Below are 19,769 nucleotides of genomic sequence, written 5' to 3'. Positions count from 1 at the left end.
TTGCCGGTAATCTGCGGTAACGATTGGCGGTGAATGGGCGGCGTGCAGGAAACAAGGACTGATGGCTATGTCGCCCTACATGATACTCACGCTGTCACGGCGCATATCAGCCACAGATTATTACCAGAGCTCATTTGTATAAAACTTGTCTTGATTACTCGACTCTAAAAGAGACCCCTTCCAGATGCTAAACGTACGAAATCGTAGCACACGTTCTGCCCAACAAGCTGCCTAAGCGTTTCGACTGTAGTCCACGCCGAGACATCACTAATACCATATGCAGTCCATCCCGCCGACGTTGCAATAGCCAGTGGGTCAGCTTTACGGGGCCCACTGGCCAAGTCGACGAACACCTTGCCTGCAGGCTTCCCTCCTGCGCTGCCATGCCCGTTCGTGCTGCCATTACGTCCATCAACCCTGTAGTGCTTCAACAAAGGAACTACGAGCAGCGACTTCTCTGCTGGAAGCGCCGAAATGATAACAAACGGCTGTTCTAAACGTTTCACGTCTTCTACGGACCGTACCGGCTGCACGTCAGTCGACAGTGGGCCGTTTGACTTGAAGCCTATTGTGTAAATGGGCCCTATGCCCAGACTCTTCAATGCGAAGATTGATGCTGATGCGTCAGCCTCATTGCTGGCGAGGAGTAGTGCGGCTGCACCGCTGTATGCCGAAGGCACGAAATCGCGGGTCAATGTTGCGCGAATGCCCTTCCATCTCGCATTGTCGCCGATGAAGGATGGGCTGTTAGTGCCTGGGCGTACCAGCACCGTGTCAACCTGTCCGATGGCCCGCGCAGCATTGGACAGTGAGGGCAGATATGCAGCCGAAGACGCCGCTAATGGAGGATTGATGTACGCTCCTCCAAAATTAGGACGCCGAAGGATGTGTTCGATCGAGGCCTTTGGCGCTCTCGGCGCAAACATGAAGGAGTGCGGGAGACTAAGCTCATTGAAGCACTTCTCGAAGAACATTGCTTGTGATGTGGACCGGACACTGCCGATACCATAGATATCTTGCTTTGGTACCTGGCCCATGGTGTGGAGTGCTGTGTTAATCTCGGCAGCGCTTAGTTGGCCAGGCGCTGCAATCATTGGCAGCAGTGGGTGTGTTATCGGGGTGAAGATCTTGTTCATCGTACGCGACAGCTGCCCAGTCGGGCCCATGTTCAGTCCAGAAAAAGGTGGGTGTGGGTACTTTGTCTGGATGGTCGACCTGAAGTACTCAAGCTCGTAATTCTCCTGCATGGAATTTACTAGCGCGTACATCTTGACGATGTCTCCGTACACCGCTCCCCGTTCGAACAATCTTTGTGTGTCCGGCGCTGTCCACTGAAACGTGCCCGAGAAGTCGTGAAACGCAGAGATGATTTTGCTGCAGCCCTTGTTCTCTGCCAACTTCCGTCTAATCTCCTCTGGCAACCACAGTTCCACATCAATATATTCGCAACCCCATTGTATCGCGCGCGCCAGATATTTGTAAAAGAGATTAGGATCGTCCATGGGGAATCGCCCGTTCTCGTTGGTGCATCGCGTTGTGTAGATGATGGGCAGCTCTGTGCGCTGGCGCAGGATCATGACCTGCTCACCCACATACTTCAGGCTGGGTACCTTGGCGGGTGCCTTGTTCACGGTTCCGTCCGCCAGCGGCTCTTCCAGCAGATCCACACGTATCTCTATGGCATCTGCGCCAACTGACAGAATATCGAGGTTCGGTAGCGCGGCGTGTACGTCGGGGAAGGTCGTGGAGATCAGTGTTGTGCGCGCCTTCTTCGCCAGATCTCTGTGAGGCGCAATCTGCCCTAGAATGAGAGAGAGGTAGCGCGAGACATCTCGGCGAAAGAAAGGCGTACGCGTGTAGAGGTATTCGTAATCGCAGTGGTCAGTGAGGGACTCGTCCAGCTCATGTCCTCCATCCACACGATGTGTGTTGATTAGCAATCTTGAACGGTCCCAACCCTCCAGTTGTGCGCCTGAAAGCCCATTCTTCAAGCCATAGACCGTCTCTGGCGGCCCTGCTTTCACTGCATCTACTGAGGCGGTGGACTCCCACTTCTGCCCCAGTACATCTGCAAAAATGCCAACAATGTCCTCCTCTCCTTCGTTGTGGAGGATCAGCAGCGACGGTTTGATTGCGCTGGGGATCTCCTGGACGTCGATGGTAACCTCAGGAGTCTTGAGGTGTGTCGTGGTCACGCTCTCGGCCTGCACCATGGTCGCCATATAAGGCTGGGGGTGAGCGCTGAGTGTCGCGCGCTACTCAAAGTGGGTAGTGTTAACCGTAGGTGTTGAAGCCGTTAATGCGGTGTTGGGTTTCAACGAGGATGCGACGGGCGGTATACAACTGACAGATTCCAACGGCCGCCCCTACCATGTCTCCGTGTCGTCGACGAAGTACCCGGCTTGTGGGGCAGTGTATGGAAGAATACAGGCCTCTCAAACAGAGGTTGGCTGCAGGTCTACCCGTCTGATGCGATATAAAATAAGGTGAAGATTGATCGCCGTGCGTCTGAAGATTGATAGAGAGATAGCACCACATCCAGGCCAGGTGGAAGCACCAAGCTTCCGTAAAACCCACGCGTTTGTCTCCCTCTAAACCCGTCCTATGGCTGGACGATGAATATGCCGTTAGAATGGCCGCTAAAGTCACATCTTCTGGAGTTGGGCGCATGCGGGCCAGGGCGGGAACCGTGGTGCGTCCGCCGACTGCTGGGCCTTGGATTTATCCGTCGGCTCATAGTCGGCCGCCAAGGTAATAATTATTGCACCAATCACACACTCGTATTTTGCTCATTATTCACCATTGCCATCTGCCCCATCTGGACCCATCGACAAATTGCTGACGGCTGGCCGTAGCGGCACACGACGAAAGTGCGGGGATTGGTGGAGAATGGGGCTTGGTATGTGTCGCAGAGTAACATCGTCAGGTCTCCCGAGCCTTCAGGCACCCTTTGAACAGCGTCCTTCAGCTTCGAGACTCGATAACAACACGGCATGCAGCAGCTACGAGCTCGGCGGACGCCATACGATAGATGAGGGCTGCATTTCCAAGACTGCCACTCGCCTGAGACTGCCCACGATGCCTCGAGTAAGGGGGTTTCAGCATCTTCGACGTCTTGAAAGAGCTTGAAGGCTTGCTTGGGTTGCTTCAGCCTTGTCGGCCTCAAAGCAGCTATCCGGCCTCAAGAATGACGATACATCTCGGGCAGATGCGCTCAGCTCCTCTTTTTCTCCTCACAAACAGTGACAGGAGACACCGAAAAGAGCTATATCGGCCCGTGTTAAGCAAGACTCAGGCCATGGATACTACAAAAAGCCGCGGCAATTGAACATTTGCACCATGTATCGGCGATGCGAGCGACGACGATTACGACTTCATTTGCCGGTCGCTACTTCATGTCAAGAAGTATCATGACCCCAATACTAAAGAAGCGCAGATATTGCATTTCCTTCTGCGAGATAAGAATTTCCGTCAAGGTCTTGGAACGCTTGGAGTGCTTCAACTGGCCTGTTCTTGTTTATCCGGTAGCGAGGCACAGCACATGATGAAAAGAGCTCGGGACAGCTTGGTATCTCAGATGTAACGTGAGGACGGGTGGTGCCGCTTGGCCGTTGTCACCGTTGCCTGTCAAACGTGGGAATCTGGAGAAATTACGAACCAGACTGCAGTGGCTGTTTCATACATCACGCGGGGAAACCACTCATCATATCACACCATCGGCTACCAACTGCATCGATTTTGAATACATTCAAAGCTTCGTAAGTAGCGCAGAGGTAAATCCTGCTGAGGAATCGCATGTTTTTATTTTCCTTTAGCTGTCAGCAATGCTGCATGAAGTGCATATGGCTGACACGGATTCGAAGCCAATCTTCGGTTGAATTGTCGAGCAGAGCTTTGGCATCACCATCTTCAGCGCTACCACCCCCATTCAAAGGTATATCCGCTCCCGTGCGAAGCTCTGATCTGCTTCCGTTCATAGTTCTGAACCGCCCCAATTTTGGATTAAAACCTCGAGTTCGTTGGGCAGCATATATGTTCTTTCTGAGTACAGTGGCCATGATGGTTATTTTTTCTGATCAGACCCATCGCCTCGCCGTGCTTGGGTGCTCAGATTTTGTTCCATGGGCAGTTCCTGCGCTCGGCTGCATCAGGATGTTCATAATAGTCGCACGCTTTGAGTCGCTCCTAGTGAAGGGGTGGCTGTCGCATTGCCTATCTGACCGCAGTGCAGAATCCATATCTATGTCTGAAACGAAGGAGGAACGCATATGGAAGCTCGACTCCGACCTTGTAGCCAGGTTCCGTATGAAGTTCTGAAATAGCGTAATTATTGGCATGAGATCTACCAGCATGTCAAGGTTCGGATCCTCCTTGGCAAGCTTGCTGAAGGCGCAGATAATGACACTGAAGGGCGGTGCTAGGTCCTTGTTTGATTCGGTAACCGACCTTGCAAACTGCCTGTCGACGAAATGTCTATGCAATGCCCTCACGAAGGCCGGCGCAAGGAAGCGGTCGCCGAGCGCAATCGCCTCCAGTTCCATGTCACGCGCGCCTTTCTCGTCAGGAGGATTGTCGTCTTGTTGCGCGATCTTCTCGGAGTACAGCCAGTCGACAAAGATGTTGACTACACGTGTAGTGGTCAGTCCATTTTCTCCAAAGTCAGCATCTCGATTGAAACTTACAGGGACCGCTCTCCACGTCCTCGAGACGCACACAGCCTTCATCAGCTTCCTTCCACGGACCGCTCAGAGCCTTTCTGAAATACTCGCTGTGCTGAACCAACAATACGGTATTTGACGCCGTGGGCGTCCTCGACGATCACGAAGCCGCCTTCCCTAGCAATGGTCCTGAAATTCAAGTTATAAGCATGCTTTACAATGTGCACTGTGTACACAAGCGGTGGGTGGCACATACCTGAGGCGGCTCATCATTCTGCGATGGTTTGCTGTGAAGGTTGTTGGGAAGCTAAAAGTCACAAGTACCAAGTCGGTATAGGCCTCTATATTGAGGTAAAGGTACAACGGCGCTCCGTACCACTAACCTCTCCCACCTTGGTCAGGTCAAACCACCAGCACGTGCGCTTAACAATCGCTGAAACATGAGTGAGCTATCGGAAGCGAAAGCAAGTCCTACAGATGAGATAATTTGATCCATCATCACATCGCGATGCCGTCCATGGAGCCGGTCTTGTCTGACTTTATGCTCAGCAAGCGTTTGCCGCGGCTCCTCGCAGGTTACGGAGAGGCTATTGATCTGGACAGCGCTGCTGGGAAGACGTACCATTCATGGTTCGCAGTCCGCCAATTTGAGTGTTGCTTCCATCCTGACCCGCGACCCACAACTCTTGTTGGCTACTGCTCAAGTTGCGTTGGAGGCTCTATTGAAACTGCAACATGTTCGCTGAGAATGTTGGAGATCATACAACAATGGAGGATGCCAGTATAGCGGAAAACAAGAAAGAAAAGAAAAGAAAGACAATGGAACTCTTTGCTCCTAAGTGCTCTGCTTAGAGCGTCTTGCTCTTGACCACTTATGGTAATTGAACCCATGCTGACTTGCTCAAGTGCTCATCGGAACATGGCTAGAAACAGGAAGGATCGTACCCTCATTGCCTGGCCTGATGAAAAAGAGAGTAAAAGCACAGAACTGCCATGTTCTGCATGACACCAATCCTTAGGGCCCTACAAGACCACAGTTACATATGCGTTGGTAGACTCGAGTCACTGTCAGTCCCTCATCCATTTGTAGGCTTATCTATGAGACTTTCGAAGGAGCGTGATGTTAAGAATTTGCGTTCAAATTCACTCACGAAAAAAGTACACACGCACCTCAAGTCTTGGCACATGGCTTCGAACACAGCGCCAGAGATTGCCTCCCCTCAAACAGTTCAGTAAAAAGTGTACTCATGCCTCGGAATTCAGTCAACAATATCGTCTCTTGAGCATGCCGACTCTGTCACTGCTACGCCTAGGGATACTGAGTCGAGCTCAACTGTCTCAACTCCTTCTGCCGACGAACATATCCGAGTCGAAACTAAGAGAGTGTTTGTGTGTACGTACAAGGGCTGCAATTCCAAATTCTCACGCATTCCAGAGATGCATCGTCACTTCAAGGGAGCTCATAAGAAGGAGTTTCCATATCTCTGTCGTTTTTCTGGATGTCACCGAAGTATTCGCGGGTTTCCCCGAAGAGATGAAAGAAATAATCATGAAAGGAGCATGCATAGACGAATTGCGCCGTGAATAACAGAACAATCTTCTGCGAGTCATTGGGTTGGGGCTGGAGACATGGTGAGCCTTCGTATATTTCCAAGACTTACTCGTACTGACATGGTGCAGATGTGGATCACGAAAGCGCTAGATTGGTAGAAGATGGTGGGAGCACGCAACTTCAAATGTTGGAAAGTATACAGCACAATGGATTTTCACAATTGTAAATTTCCACACCATCCATGCAAAATCATATCCTTCTTCGCCGTCTTGACACAGACTATCTGATCTCCACGTGCCGCTCTATAACACCAATTAGAAAATCTATATGCATTTGTTGACGAAGTTGCTGATATAGCAGATTGTTCAGCAAGTCTTTGTTAAAGTGCACGTATTAAATGTTAATTAGCAGCTAGAGTATTAGGCTGCTTAAAGGTAGGTTAGCGAATGCAAAAACGATCATCTGCTTGTAGGCGTGACCCTCCTTGCCGATGGAGTAGCCTATACAACTCCTTTCTGCAGCGCGGCGGAAAGAAGAAGCTTGCAAATGGTCGCCCAGCACGCACCCTCCGATCATGGCCCTCTCGTTGGTGACGTGCCTTCAATCTTTGAGACATAGTTTCAAGATGAAACATCTGACAGTCAACCCACTATTATCGGCTCCCATGCCCGCAGCGACACAACTGAGGACGAGGTCTATCGATTTTCTGTGTTGTATCAGCACCAATACATTGATTATGGCCTTATCACTCGAAATTTACATCCTCCATGACTTTGAACTTAGACCGAACGGTTAATTGAATTTCCTCACACATAGCAGGCTTACGTCTACGCCTCAAAATAGTGACCATGCTCACCGGTCTGAACACTTGTTTGCCAAAGCTTGAGACTATAGACGCCGTGACTTATCAGAGAGAGCAATCACTGCAAGACAACAATGTGGTAGACATACCGAACGAGACATCAAGTTGAGCTGCCAGTCACTCACTCCAATCACTGAAGATCAGTATATTTCCAAAGAATATCCGCTAAGGATTCGCTCGTACCTTCGCCGCTCTTGACGAGGTATGTGAAAGTGAAATCCTCGATATTGGATGTATACTGAACAATGCTCAGTGATATCGTGAAAGAAGCTGGTACCATCATCATCAAAGTAGAACAGTACACCACGTATCATATTCGCCGAAGCCTGTTGACTCGCTACTCTAAACGGTTCTCACAGCTGATTGACGAGATGGTTCAAGAAGAAGACGAACTAATCCGAATTGGTCCAAACTATCTTGGCAGCTTCGCCATTGATCGCAGGTGTAAGTATCTCACCATCGTTGCGACAGGATGTATTAACGATTCTATAGTCGACATGATCATGACTCAATGACTCGGGTGCTCAGCATATGAGTGCGCAGTCCTCGGTGCCTTGGTTGAGTACTGCAAGGCTCCGAGTCCTCCATACTGGACAATCTATTGTGCCTTCTCTTCTCTCCAATCATGTGATCGGTTTCTCCAGCTCCTTGTGCATGCATACAGCCTCCACGCTACGGAGGATAGCAAGCAGGCTAAATATACCTAGGGCTGTGACGATGGAGAAGGATGGTTTGATTTCCATGTCCGGGTTATGGAGAAAATGGTCGATGCTATGCAGCTGAAGGGGCTGAAAGAGTTGGATCTGAAGGATTACCAAGTCGATGAGCTTGATGAGGAAGAGCATGTGTAGTTTAGACTTAGTGTAGGCTATTGGCAGGCAGATCCCTAACTATAGGCTTCGTAGTCATCATCAGTAGTCTTTGCGTGATCCATCTACTAAGTGTTATTATCGTTCGTGTTCGTGTATAAGTCACAATAGCCTTACTGAAGATCATGTGGATATATACGGAATATAGCTGTTTGGATAGTGCTCGTATGTAGATCACACAACAGTCTATACACACAGTCTTGCGTCCAAAATAGGTGCAGAATACGAACGACGTCGGCAAGGCGTGCCGTTCACTTTCAACCCCACGTGGTGGCCACAATGCTACCCCAGACTTTCCAGCAATCCCAAGTGCAGATTGCCGAGACAGCGAGTTCAGCTTCAGCCGCACTCCAAGCGTTGCAAAAGCGTTGCTGCGGGGCGTCATCCGAAGCTGAACGGACGGTCGAAACATCTCCGTCCTGTCAGCTTATGGCTGCATATAGAGTGTAAAACTCAAATGTCCTTGCATGAACTGGACGAAATTCGGAAGAATTTGAAGAAAGGTGCTTTCGTGTACACGTACTCATAAGACTTATGCTGGTGTCAGCGCTGTATAATGCATGAGTAAGGTATACGAAAGTCTTGATGGATTACGAATAGTGTTGCGACAAAGTTCGTACAGGCTTGTGTGCTCGCGTGTTCGGCGCTTTCGCAACTTTTACCGCCGAGATGGTTGCCAGTAGCGTAAGCTCTGGTGCAGTTCATTGCAAGAGGGTGCATCGAAACTCACCATACGAGGTTGCTAATTGCTCTTGGAAGCACTGCATGGTCTCGTAAGCGCATTCTCTCGAGTTAGTTTGCGGTTTGGATTTATTGTTCTGTGCTCAAGGAGTTTCGGTGCATCCTGTTTGTGATCAAGACGACGTAGGAAGCTCGGTTGACAGACGAAACCCAGAATTCCTATTATGGACGAAAAATGACATTGGCCGATGCGAAAGTAGTGCTCCACGAGCATAGTGACCTCAAATCTTAGTCGACGTTACGCAGGTTCAGCCCTATGAAGGTGTTGAGTGGATAACTGCGGCCCTAGCGTTCTCTTGCAGATGCGACTGAAGAAAAACTGCAAGGAAGAGCAGCGCCTGCATAACAGTACTGATGGTGTTGTTGAGCGAATGCAACCGCATATTCATCTTGCTCTCATCTGTCGTTCATTCTTTGGGAAATTATGTAGTATCAGCGCTTCATCAACGTCGCGATGATGATAGGCTTGAAAGGTAATGCTTCCGTGCCTCAGGCGTCATGATCGGCAATCGTGTTACCCCCGACGGCCATGAATGGCAGAAACTTCGTCAGAATCACGCCGACGCAGGGTCTCGCGATCCCGCAATTGCGGATTGCTGGGATTTTGCGCTACGTCGATGCCAGCATAGCGTCCGCTCAAGAGTCCACTCAGTGTGGGCTGGCGGGCACCATTCCGTAACCCGCCGATGATCATGACTGCATGAAGCCCAGTCTGAGAAGTGATGCACACGGTCGATGCCCAGCAGGATATTGACGTTGAAGAGATAGGCAACGATGTGTGATCGCTGGATATTGTTTCGCAAAAATAGATCGTGAAGCAGGAGTTGATGCAGAGTTGTGCTGGTGGAAGACTGCTGGGTGCGTGATCCGGAAATGTTGACATCATCGGCCATAAGCGACGCTTGGCCCTTTGTTGCGACAAAGCGAGTGCGAGGAACATCTCTGTCTGCAAACTCCCCAAGTGCATCGGTGTCAAGTTTCCGAACAGTGACGAGCAACGAGCCTCAGTATCACCGGTATGCGGCTTGGTAATGTAGTAGCTCCTACAATCCACAAGTCCACTGAAAGTGAATGCTGGCGTGCGGCTAGACCCATCGAAGTCTCGGGGAAAGGCGCGCCCGCGTGGCTGTGTCAGCCCTACATGCACCCTGAAACGCTCTCAGCCAATCGAACTCTGCTTGGGCCTTCCACATTGGGCATCTCGATTCTACTCCTGCTTGCTGTTCATGGAGATGCTTGCGGCACGTTACAGCTGAGCAGACTTTGCTCAAACAGTTCCCAGTGGAGAGTCTCCCAGTGTAGAGATGTGCGCTAGAGAAAGGACTAATCGCGGATACACGTGCCTCGTCGGAGTGAACGAGCATGGCTTTTGACAGCCCAAATGGATATGCTAGTTTGACAGTCTGTGAGATACGTTGCATAGTAACTCTATCCCCATCTGTTGTATGACCACCGAGCTTAGTGGCATTCATCTAGCCCGTACCAGAATATTCTGTTAGCAAGTAGACGTTCCATACTCATGCTTTGCGACTGCCCTTGTTGAACCGTCTTTGGCCGTGTGCGGACTTGCACGTCCTGGCCGTCAAGAAGGTGAATGTAGGAGTCATCTACAATGGAGCAAGGCACGAGCCACAGGCATGTGACCCAATTCATGGGCGAGAGCTGTGGCTGTGATACGGAGTCCTATGCCAGCAGTGCTATCGACTGTCTCGATCCTGAATAGTACCACATGCACAGGGAATGTGGCTAACACGATGTTCGATATACACTACCGCCAACAACTGTCCGGAAATTAGGCGAAGGCCTCGTAGTGCAGGTGTTGCCCACACCCAATACGACCGTACAGTTGCATCCGAGCGTGTCGCATATCTCCGTAAGGAGATCTTACCGAGTATCCCACGCGGAAAAACGAGGGTTCCTTCTGCAACTTGTACACGTTGCGACTGCAGGGCTGTAAGTCTCCAATATGCCTAACTACTGTTGGCTGGTATTCTTAGAGACATCGTTTCCTGGTCTCTCGGATCGTACCCGGACAGGGTTGTTTGGAAATTTTCAGCACTGCCACTTTTTCGGGTGTACAGGGTTTAGGGCTGAGAAACTGCAGATCGTTTCCTTAGCGTGCCTTCTAGAAACGCCATGCATACACGGCACTCGCACCCCTGTCATTCCATTCCTATGACGTTGTTCAAAAGCACAGTAAAATCCGCACCAGTCCAGCACTCCCAAGCCCAAAATCTTTCAGCAATTTACAATCCATTACAACTCGGAAACACAGAGAATTAAAGCCGTTAGTCCGAGCATAGCCGGACCTTTTCATCTCAACATTCCACCGCCTTCCACAGATCACCTCATCAAGAGACACTCCTTCGGCGAGCCCTTCCGAGTCACCGGCCAGTCGAGTCACTAGTATAAAACAACTTGCCACCCGGCTTGGTCCCTTACTTTCCCTTTCGACATTATGTTAGCGCAACCCACAAGACGTCAGCATATTGTACCACAGCACTATACGCTGACCATCCCGTCACCACCTTCCTCACAACACCTTGCCTACCAACAATTACCACAACAACACTTTGCCACACAACAACAGCTGTTTGACCAGAAGCTGCTCCACAACTATCTTGAGTCTCAGCAGCAGTCTTACAGCACACCTATCAACGTCACCGACTCTTTCATGACGAGCGCATACACCGACCTTGCGAACCCGGCAATCCGCGTCCAGCAGTCGACTCCCACACCCCAGCCTCTCTACCAATCATCCATGCTTTCGAACGGCTGGAACTCATATGGTAATGTACAAGGGCAGTCACTGCAGACACCCGTACAGAACCAGAACAAAGGACATCAGCGCGCATCCTCTTCTTCATCGGTAGGATCCAGTGCTTCGCAGTACCAGTCTGCAACTGCAACCAGCTATCAGTACGTCGCGCACCCCGAGACCGCGCGTCTTGCATGTACATTAATGAGCTTTGCTGACAGATCAACTAGGTCATTCTCGAATCATCTGCCCACTCCTTCGCACACACCTACTCAAGACTCGTTCATGAGCCAGAGCACCTTCAACAACTACGCACAGCCGGCCAACATGGACCAGACCATGGCTGCACACATGTCGATGAAGCAGGCACTGATGGATCAGGGCGACGATGTGCCTGACTTTGCACACTCAGCAAGGCAGTCAGTGTCTAGCTACGACTCACCGGCGACACCACACACGGCGTTGGATGACTCTGATGTCAAGCCCGCAAATGGTGAGACTCTCCGCAAGGTCGATTCATGGCTTTTCAATCTGTTCTGTACTTACGATGCACCACCAGACACAAGACAGCAGCCCATTGTACCGAAGTTCGAGAGGACGTACACAGACATTGCTGCCGACAATTTCTACGATCCCAACGCTGTATCCGCACCAGCAGTACAACAGTCAAAGCCTGCACAGTCATCGCTGTTGTCACCTTACCGCAGCAACACCACAGAGAACGTTCAGCGTGCGCTGCAGGCAGCGCAGTACGCGCGGTCGCACTCGCCAAGCAGCACAGCATCGCGTGGCGACTCTCCATTCCGCAAGGGGTCACCCTACCGTCAACCCAACCACAGCTTCAACTCACCAATGCTCGGCACTGCTGCTGCAACACGTGAGCAGAACCGCCAGGCTGATGCAGCTTACGCAATGAAGCCGCAGATGCGGTCCGAGGAATCGGTGGTAAAGACCATCTCGCCCAAGGATGCCCTTCTGGATTACCGAGAGGACGAGGACTCGAAGATGCCATTGTTCCCGGATGGTGGCGCAAATGAGTACGACGGCCAATACAATGGTGGCGACCAATATAGGAGCACCACCCAATCCAGCTTTGACACAGCATCAGCACAGTCCTACCGACGTGACAGTTGGGCGACACCACAGTTTTCACCAAACTTCTCGACATCAACTGCACCTTCGCTACCGACAACATCAAGCTTCAACTTCGTTACTCCTGCGATCAGCAACATGTCCAGCATGCCCATGGGTGTGACATCACAATACCGATCTATTCCCATGACTTCGGCAGTGGAACAGACACCTGAGTTTCCTGCTCATCCTCACCTGACCTCGATGGAGTCTAGCGCCAGCGAGGCTGATCCACCTAATGGTAGCCAGTCCAGCGTCGAGCAGTTCTTGCGCAAGCCAGCATCATCCGCCGCGGACTCCGGGACGTATTCTTGCACATACCATGGATGCTCACAGCGATTCGAGACTCCACAGAAGCTCCAGAAGCACAAGCGTGAGGGTCATCGGAATGCAAATCTCGGCCCCAGTATGACATCAGCGGCTATCCTAGACCGCAACACACAAGCGGGGCCGCACAAATGTGAGCGCATCAACCCCACAACCGGCAAGCCTTGCAACACGATCTTCTCCCGACCGTACGATCTCACCCGTCACGAGGACACCATTCACAACGCCCGCAAGCAGAAGGTCCGCTGCGCATTGTGTGTTGAGGAGAAGACCTTCTCACGCAACGATGCGCTGACGCGACACATGCGCGTGGTGCATCCCGAGGTGGACTTTCCAGGGAAGCACAAGCGTCGTGGTGGTTCTGATTGAATCCGAATCTGAATTCCGCGATACTTTTTTGTTGTGAGAACTTGGTGTTGACCGCGGCGGCAAGTTCATGGTGACGCGGACCGCGGAGGCAGCCGCGGCATCAAACGCTGACGAATATCACTTTTGCGCAACACGCACATGAAGAATTTGCTGCTTCGGCTGCAACAGTCGCAGTCGCACTGGACTTGTCCAGCCGATTATTTCCGCAATTGCATCTCCGTTGCATGGTACGAGACTGCGACATTTCCTTTATCCGGTCAGTTTTGCATAGCATCCGAAGTTTCGCTGGACGGAACAGATCCTTCGGCGCGGCGTTGCGGATTCTGCTTCTTCACGATGTACACTACAGTCCTAGTCTGTGTGGATTTATGGGTATTTTATTTGGCAGCGTTCTACGAGCTGATGCATAGTACGATGTTTACGAACAGTTTTCTGGCATGAGCAAAAGCGATGATGGTCAATAGACGGTTACAGGCCAGAGAGCCTTTTCTTTTGGATCAAATTTTACGATATCCGTCTACTTCTTGTAATCGAGGCTCCATTCGAGCAACCTTCAAATGTACAACATTGTGCAATTCCATCAAGTTCTTCATTGTGACATCTGCAAACTGCAAACTTCCTTGACCACACCTGTAGCTATCACACACTCTTCCGATGACTGCAATGGTTCTGTACCTGACCTGGCTTCCTTCAATGCCCACAAAATCGGTCTCCCCGATTTCCAATCTAGCTCCACATGCACAAAGATCTCACGCTACAGTAACTTCACAACTTACCATCCCAGCTGAGAGCCTCCACACCCGCCTACACCACCGAAGAGCCTCAAACCTCGGATCTAGATCCCACACCCCTACCTATCTGCACCACAAACACGTTCCTGTCAGCACCCTAAACGTGTGGACCATATCGAATCGTGGTGCCAGCGTGCGTGCGATCTAGGCCTAGATGTCCTACCGTTCCCGCCCGGATGCGCTAGCGGGGTAGTACATGGAGGCTGAGCAGCAAAACTTCGAGATCTAGATGTTGTAAAAATGCATAATTTTGGATTTCAAAAGCAACTTGAAGGACGTGAACGGGTCTCGGGGATAGCGGGAGGGTTGCAGATGGATGAGTCGGGGAGCGCGACGCGAGTATCACGAAGTCTGACTGAAGGATGAGTGAGTGCGCAGTAAAGCATCTCGTCGGCGGTGGGTCGACCGATGATCTTTCCGACCGTGTCACGCGCGCTTTCCGTCCGCATTTCAACCGCCGAAAGGGCTTAGCCACCATCGTTGTGCCATGTAGGGCTGAGCGAGATCTCAACGGTCGAGTGCTCGATCACGCCGAAGTGGTGCATCCCCACGCTCAAGGCGATTCTCACCAGACATGCTGCAGACGCAAGTGTTGTTTCACTGCGACGTCAAATTTTCCTACGGCTGATGTTAAGCGGTTTAGGCGTCACAAGGGCACTTTCTGAGGATGTGGGTGACGCAGGAACGTGAGGGACGACGTCAACGCAGCTCAAAGCAGGGTTTTCAGGAAACAACTGAAGGCTTGCACACCTCTGCCGTCACGTTGCTCATGCGCTTAGCCTTGCGAACTCTCTCGCAAGCTTGAAACGTGGCTTGAACTTCTTCTCTATCGACTTCGTCATGAGCACCAAAACGATGGTTGGGCGGTTGCGCTTGGTAACCTTATCGACGTCCTGATTGAGCTTGCATCCAATTTTTTTGTTCTGGCAGGTCTTCCGCGGCGACTTGCTTTTGCAGTCGCAAAGGTGACGCGTGAAGGACGGGTCGAGTTGCACAGACTCAGTGGAACGGAACGGCATAGGACTGCCGATCCTGATGCCGATGCGTCACTACGATGGCTTGATTGGGTGAGCTGCAGATGGACTTCTTCCCGGTGCAAGTGCCGCGGGGCGATTATGAAGCTCTTTTCGAGAAGGGAGCATCGAGATGCTGTTGTGGTGCGGTGCTCCGTGTGGTAGTCTAAAGGGGGATGTGCGGGTGGACTAAGGCTGGAGTGATGCTTGCGGCAAGCGGGGAACTTGAAGAGCTCGTTTCGAAGTTCTTCTTTTGGGAGAACCGAGGTCTCCCCCAGAGGTATGCTTTCGTAATGCGTTTCCAGCTCACATAATCGTACAGGATGATTTCACTTCACACGTCAAGCCCTATCACGAACGCGCATGTACGGATGTTTTGGATTGGACTCGGGCTTAGACCTCTGGAAACGGCGCAGTTTGTCAACCTTGCAGTCTAGCTGGAAGGACTTCAACTTTTCCAAAACGCTCGAGTACGACCGCTTAGCCGCCACGGGAGCTTGATGACAGTTCCTTATCACTTAAAGGTACAGTGATACCTCATGCAGAGGCTGCCGACCTTTCTGCGTAGACCACTTAAAAGCGTAGCCATATCCTCTGTCGCCTACACTTTTGCCAACACCATTCGAGCTGACTGATTGTGACAATGCATCGCCCCCATGTTTGCTGCTGGTCATGCGGAGAGACCGCCTGCGCAGCTGTCAATTGCCCCTACAATTCTTTATTGACACTTCTATTTGACCGTTGCCATTGATTCGGTAGGGTGATACTCTTATTCACGCTATGGCTGTCCTTGACGACTGCCCCGGTCTTGTATTGGACATACTTGTTGATAATGTGTCGCTACCCGAATATCAAGACAACCCCCAGCCAATAGCCTCAGGGACAATAGCAAAATTCGTCGAAGCAGAGTCAGGAAAAGAGTTTGAAGTCAGGTATACGTTCACTGAACCTCCTTCATCGTATGAAGGCACTCTGTGTGAAATGCAGCTAGGCAACAACAGCTACGTTGCGCGTCATATCCTGAACAACCCAAACTGGAAACGCCTCTGGAGAGCATTGTCAACCGTAGATTCGACGCGGTTCACGCAAAGTTTTTACTTCAAGGACCTCACAACCCGTACGTCAAGCCACCGTTTCGTCCCCCATCCATCGCTAACTATAAGACAGCTGGTAGTTCCCCACCTACTAGTGACAGTATCGAGGAAGAGGCCGTGATCAACGTTACCGTTGACGGTGTCAATGGGGGAAGGAAGTATTCAGAATCGTGATGTATTCAGAGCTACCTACATGGTGTTTATCTACACGGGAGGGAGCCTATAGGGAAGAGCCGCAGTGAAGGTGCGGGCTGACAGACGGTAATCGCGGCTCTTGCTGGACAATCGAGCCAGACGAGTGCTTCTATAGTACTGCTAATAGAATGAGGGGTGTTGCGTTCACGCAAGATGGGAAGCGCTACCACCAAAACTACCAGTTCGCCGAGCTCAAGATTGGTGAGTGCCTGTAATAAATTTGCCGAGTCGCTTCACTAAAAATTGCGCAGTTGAAGAGGTCGAAGGATCTGGAGATCTCAAAGGCTTGCGCAAGAAGGTGGAGCCGAAGGGTTGCATCGAAGTGTCATACCGCTGGATCACCAATTTCAGACCTTGCGAGAGGTCCGAGAAGCGCAGCAACCCTGTCAAGCCTTCCACGCAAGATACCGAGGACCCAGGCGCACCGATACTACAAAGGCAGCTGCCAACGATCGGTGCGATTCCAGAGAAGGTTTTGAAGGGTGATATTCGCTCGCACCAAGCCATGTGAGGACTCAGAGTATTTCTGCCCTGACACATGGAGCTGGTAGTCAAACAGCTTAGGTGAGCCCAAAGCCAAAAAAAAAAGCCTCCACAGGACCCGAAAGAGCCTATGACTACGTAGACCGAGACCCTTTGGCATCATGCAATTCACACACCGCTCGTTAGGTAAGTACCAGTCGAACCACTACTGGAAGGCCGCAAACACTGTCTCAAAGCTGCTCTCAAAGCCATGCGTGTCATTGTTGACAAAGAACCCGAGCCCGAAGCAGAGCCTTCTGCAGGAACTTCGCAACCCAAGGTCGCTTCAAGACGCAAACAACCTCCCCGGGCATCGCAACGTAAACGCAAGGGGCAGCAAGGCGCTGAGCAGGAAGCAGGGGTTCAAAGTCTCGTCAAGTGTGAATATAACGTCGAGGAAGATGCCCAAGGGGAGGTCTGACGATCTAGCTGTTGTGGAGACGCGAAGCTGTAAGCGACCTCGTACTGATCAAGAGGTGATCGTGCTGGACTGAGATGGCCATGATTTACACACGAACATGGATTGTTGTCTGAATGATACCGTTTATACAAGCCTTTTGGTCTGTTCATGTAGAGTTGAGTAGGTTGCGTTTCATACTACTGTTCGAATACGTCCTACGGTACTGGCTCTATCGCTGGCAGACTCTACCTTTCCCCAGTGTTATTACACGCAAAAATGGATGATCACGCCCCACTTATCTCTCACTATCGTCCTCTCCATTGTGATACACCACAGCAGCCGGCTAGCCTTACAGCAGCTGCAACCGTTTCCTTCTTTCAATAGCACAGCTCTTTCTCCTACATACCTAATTCCCAAGTCAGCCAGCATGGCGGTATTGCCTCACGGTCCAGCTCTGGTGGTCGATATACTCGTCAACGGCGTGCTACTGCAAGAATATCGCGCGACGTCGAAAGCTCGCAAGATCTACTCAACACAGTCACCAAGTACATCGAAGCCGAATCAGATGCCGAGTTCTCCATCAGACTCACGACCTACGACCCTCTTCCATCACCGGATTTCGCCGTATACGTTTACCTTGATGGCAAGGAAGTGACTTCAGGCTACATCAGCGGCACGAGTTCGCCCTTGGACGGTATCATTATGAAGATGGCGTATACTCGAAGTTGGGGGTTTAAACGGTCTGTCAGCACTACAAGTTCTTAGACATGATAGTTATCTTCTTCTGAGGCTAATAGGCGCAAGTGTCACTTACATTTACCAGTCGAAGATAACCTGGGTCGCGTTGACGAGGGCCTTCTGAGTAGAGTGGAGGCATTCAGCACAATCACAGTGAGATTTCAAGGCACCTGCGGCATCTACCTTGATAGACCTTGTAGCATGCTCGAACACACTCCCAGCATCGATGTGGTCCCTGAGAAGGCTATAAAAGGTCAAGCCAAGACGCACACAGCCACTTAAGTGACGGTGCATGGCTCTTGCTCGAAGCTTAGTGCTGAAACCATCACAATCTGACAAAACCGCGGGTCTGCCGGTCAACCACATTCTTCAGCTGGAGGGATACTGAGCCTGAGCCCTTTGTCATCTTCAATTCCAAGCATCGATCACTTCGTAAGTACCAATCGATCAGCTGAGAAGCTGTTCCTGACCTTTTAGCTGCGCTGCGCGCTCTGCACGTCATCCCGAAGGAGCCTACTCCATTCCCGATTGAAGACCGGCCAGAGGACGAACTAAGCCCAGAAGAACTCCGTCAGCCTGTCAAACACTTCATGGTATGTTCCATGTCCTTTCATACTGCACATACTAACGATTACAGGACGAGAAGGCTGCAGCTGTTAGGATCAAGAAGGAGAACGCGAGCAAGCGCAAGCGACCCATGATGCCTGTTGCGTACGACAGCGATGCAACTGATGACTTCGAGATCGTTGAGGCAAGGAACGAGAGACGCCGTCACCAGAATCCCAGAGGTCATTGTACTGGACTGAACCGTAAGGTTTTTAGGGAACGTCGGTCCTTTCGGTTTGCACTGATACGCAGCAATGAGCTGGTGATGCTTTTGAACAGTTGGAAGGGTGATCGATCTTCGGTACTGGCCAAGATGCAGATGAACATCTCAACATGCAACACACCTTGGGTCACGGTTTTGCTATCTTGCGCATCCATTCATGAAACTCGGCATAGCAAATACACCAAACTTTACCGTAGAGAAGTTGGTGCGTTCTGAATACATGAACTTCCTCACTCCGGTCTCTGCCGTCTCTATCATGCTCACTGCATTAGTGCCGCTGCGAGAGCAAAACCCACCCAACTTTGGAAGTATTCATTTGGTAGTACCTACAAGATTCGTTAACGCTGCCTTGCATTGTAAACAATCTCGAACATCGCAAGTGCTCGACTTTCTGGACAGGTATAGCCTGGAGATCTCCAGCAAACACAGAACAACGGCAGCAGTATTCAAGAAGATACCATACATAAGCTTCTTGCCTGCAGTACCTTCAATTGCCAGTATCTATACAGCATCACAAGCAAAAACATTCGGTTTGGAGGCTGCGTGTTTCCTTCACCTGGCTTGGGTGTCTCGAGTTTTTCAGCGTTCACCAAGTCGCGGAAGCTCGCTCACTTCAAGCATACACTTGTCGTCAGTGTCACGCTAAGACAGCTATATATGGATGTCGTCACTAGCCAGCTTTCCTTTCTTCTCCACCTAACTCCACAAACCACATCCGAGCATCATGGCTATCCATAGCGACTACCCTGGACTGAAGATCGAAGTTTGTCGTCGACGGCAAGGCACTTCCCGAGTACGAGGACGAATACATTACACCAGAAGCAAATAATGTAATCAGATATGTCGAGGCTCAGGCCGGTACTGAGTTCGCGATCAATTGTACCCTCGACCAATCTTTACCGAGCGACCGAAACATTCGA

General features: G+C 50.9%; 6 protein-coding genes across 6 annotated transcripts; 4 read left to right on the top strand and 2 right to left on the bottom strand.

The window, feature by feature from the left end:
- Positions 1 to 157: 157 nt before the first annotated feature.
- On the bottom strand, positions 158 to 2,675 carry BU25DRAFT_412811 (aldolase). Its single transcript, XM_033706882.1, has one exon. The coding sequence runs from the start codon at positions 2,220 to 2,222 to the stop codon at positions 165 to 167; it is 2,058 nt and encodes a 685-aa protein (XP_033559572.1). The 5' UTR covers positions 2,223 to 2,675; the 3' UTR covers positions 158 to 164.
- A 995-nt stretch (positions 2,676 to 3,670) lies between these two features.
- Positions 3,671 to 5,467, bottom strand: BU25DRAFT_473967 (uncharacterized protein). The gene is made up of 5 exons (XM_033710890.1): positions 5,281 to 5,467; positions 5,042 to 5,091; positions 4,915 to 4,965; positions 4,683 to 4,773; positions 3,671 to 4,624 (listed from the first exon to the last, which is right to left on the bottom strand). The coding sequence occupies exons 1-5, from the start codon at positions 5,285 to 5,287 to the stop codon at positions 4,077 to 4,079; spliced, it is 747 nt and encodes a 248-aa protein (XP_033559571.1). The 5' UTR covers positions 5,288 to 5,467; the 3' UTR covers positions 3,671 to 4,076.
- A 5,673-nt stretch (positions 5,468 to 11,140) lies between these two features.
- BU25DRAFT_423443 (uncharacterized protein) lies at positions 11,141 to 13,267 on the top strand (the record flags this gene model as incomplete). Its single annotated transcript, XM_033708218.1, has 2 exons — positions 11,141 to 11,601; positions 11,671 to 13,267. The coding sequence occupies 2 exons, from the start codon at positions 11,141 to 11,143 to the stop codon at positions 13,265 to 13,267; spliced, it is 2,058 nt and encodes a 685-aa protein (XP_033559570.1).
- A 2,584-nt stretch (positions 13,268 to 15,851) lies between these two features.
- BU25DRAFT_423442 (uncharacterized protein) lies at positions 15,852 to 16,339 on the top strand (the record flags this gene model as incomplete). Its single annotated transcript, XM_033708217.1, has 2 exons — positions 15,852 to 16,188; positions 16,239 to 16,339. 2 exons carry the CDS (start codon positions 15,852 to 15,854, stop codon positions 16,337 to 16,339), a joined length of 438 nt encoding a protein of 145 aa, XP_033559569.1.
- On the top strand, positions 16,239 to 16,947 carry BU25DRAFT_450125 (uncharacterized protein). The gene is made up of 2 exons (XM_033709680.1): positions 16,239 to 16,561; positions 16,612 to 16,947. The coding sequence occupies exons 1-2, from the start codon at positions 16,489 to 16,491 to the stop codon at positions 16,869 to 16,871; spliced, it is 333 nt and encodes a 110-aa protein (XP_033559568.1). The 5' UTR covers positions 16,239 to 16,488; the 3' UTR covers positions 16,872 to 16,947.
- Positions 16,948 to 17,004: 57 nt separating this feature from the next.
- BU25DRAFT_423441 (uncharacterized protein) lies at positions 17,005 to 17,937 on the top strand (the record flags this gene model as incomplete). Its single annotated transcript, XM_033708216.1, has 3 exons — positions 17,005 to 17,029; positions 17,059 to 17,297; positions 17,542 to 17,937. The coding sequence occupies 3 exons, from the start codon at positions 17,005 to 17,007 to the stop codon at positions 17,935 to 17,937; spliced, it is 660 nt and encodes a 219-aa protein (XP_033559567.1).
- Positions 17,938 to 19,769: the final 1,832 nt, after the last annotated feature.

This window comes from Macroventuria anomochaeta (genome assembly GCF_010093625.1).
Source record: "Macroventuria anomochaeta strain CBS 525.71 unplaced genomic scaffold BU25scaffold_26, whole genome shotgun sequence".
In the NCBI taxonomy this organism is placed as follows: domain Eukaryota; kingdom Fungi; phylum Ascomycota; class Dothideomycetes; order Pleosporales; family Didymellaceae; genus Macroventuria; species Macroventuria anomochaeta.
This window is presented reverse-complemented; position numbering and strand designations above follow the sequence as displayed.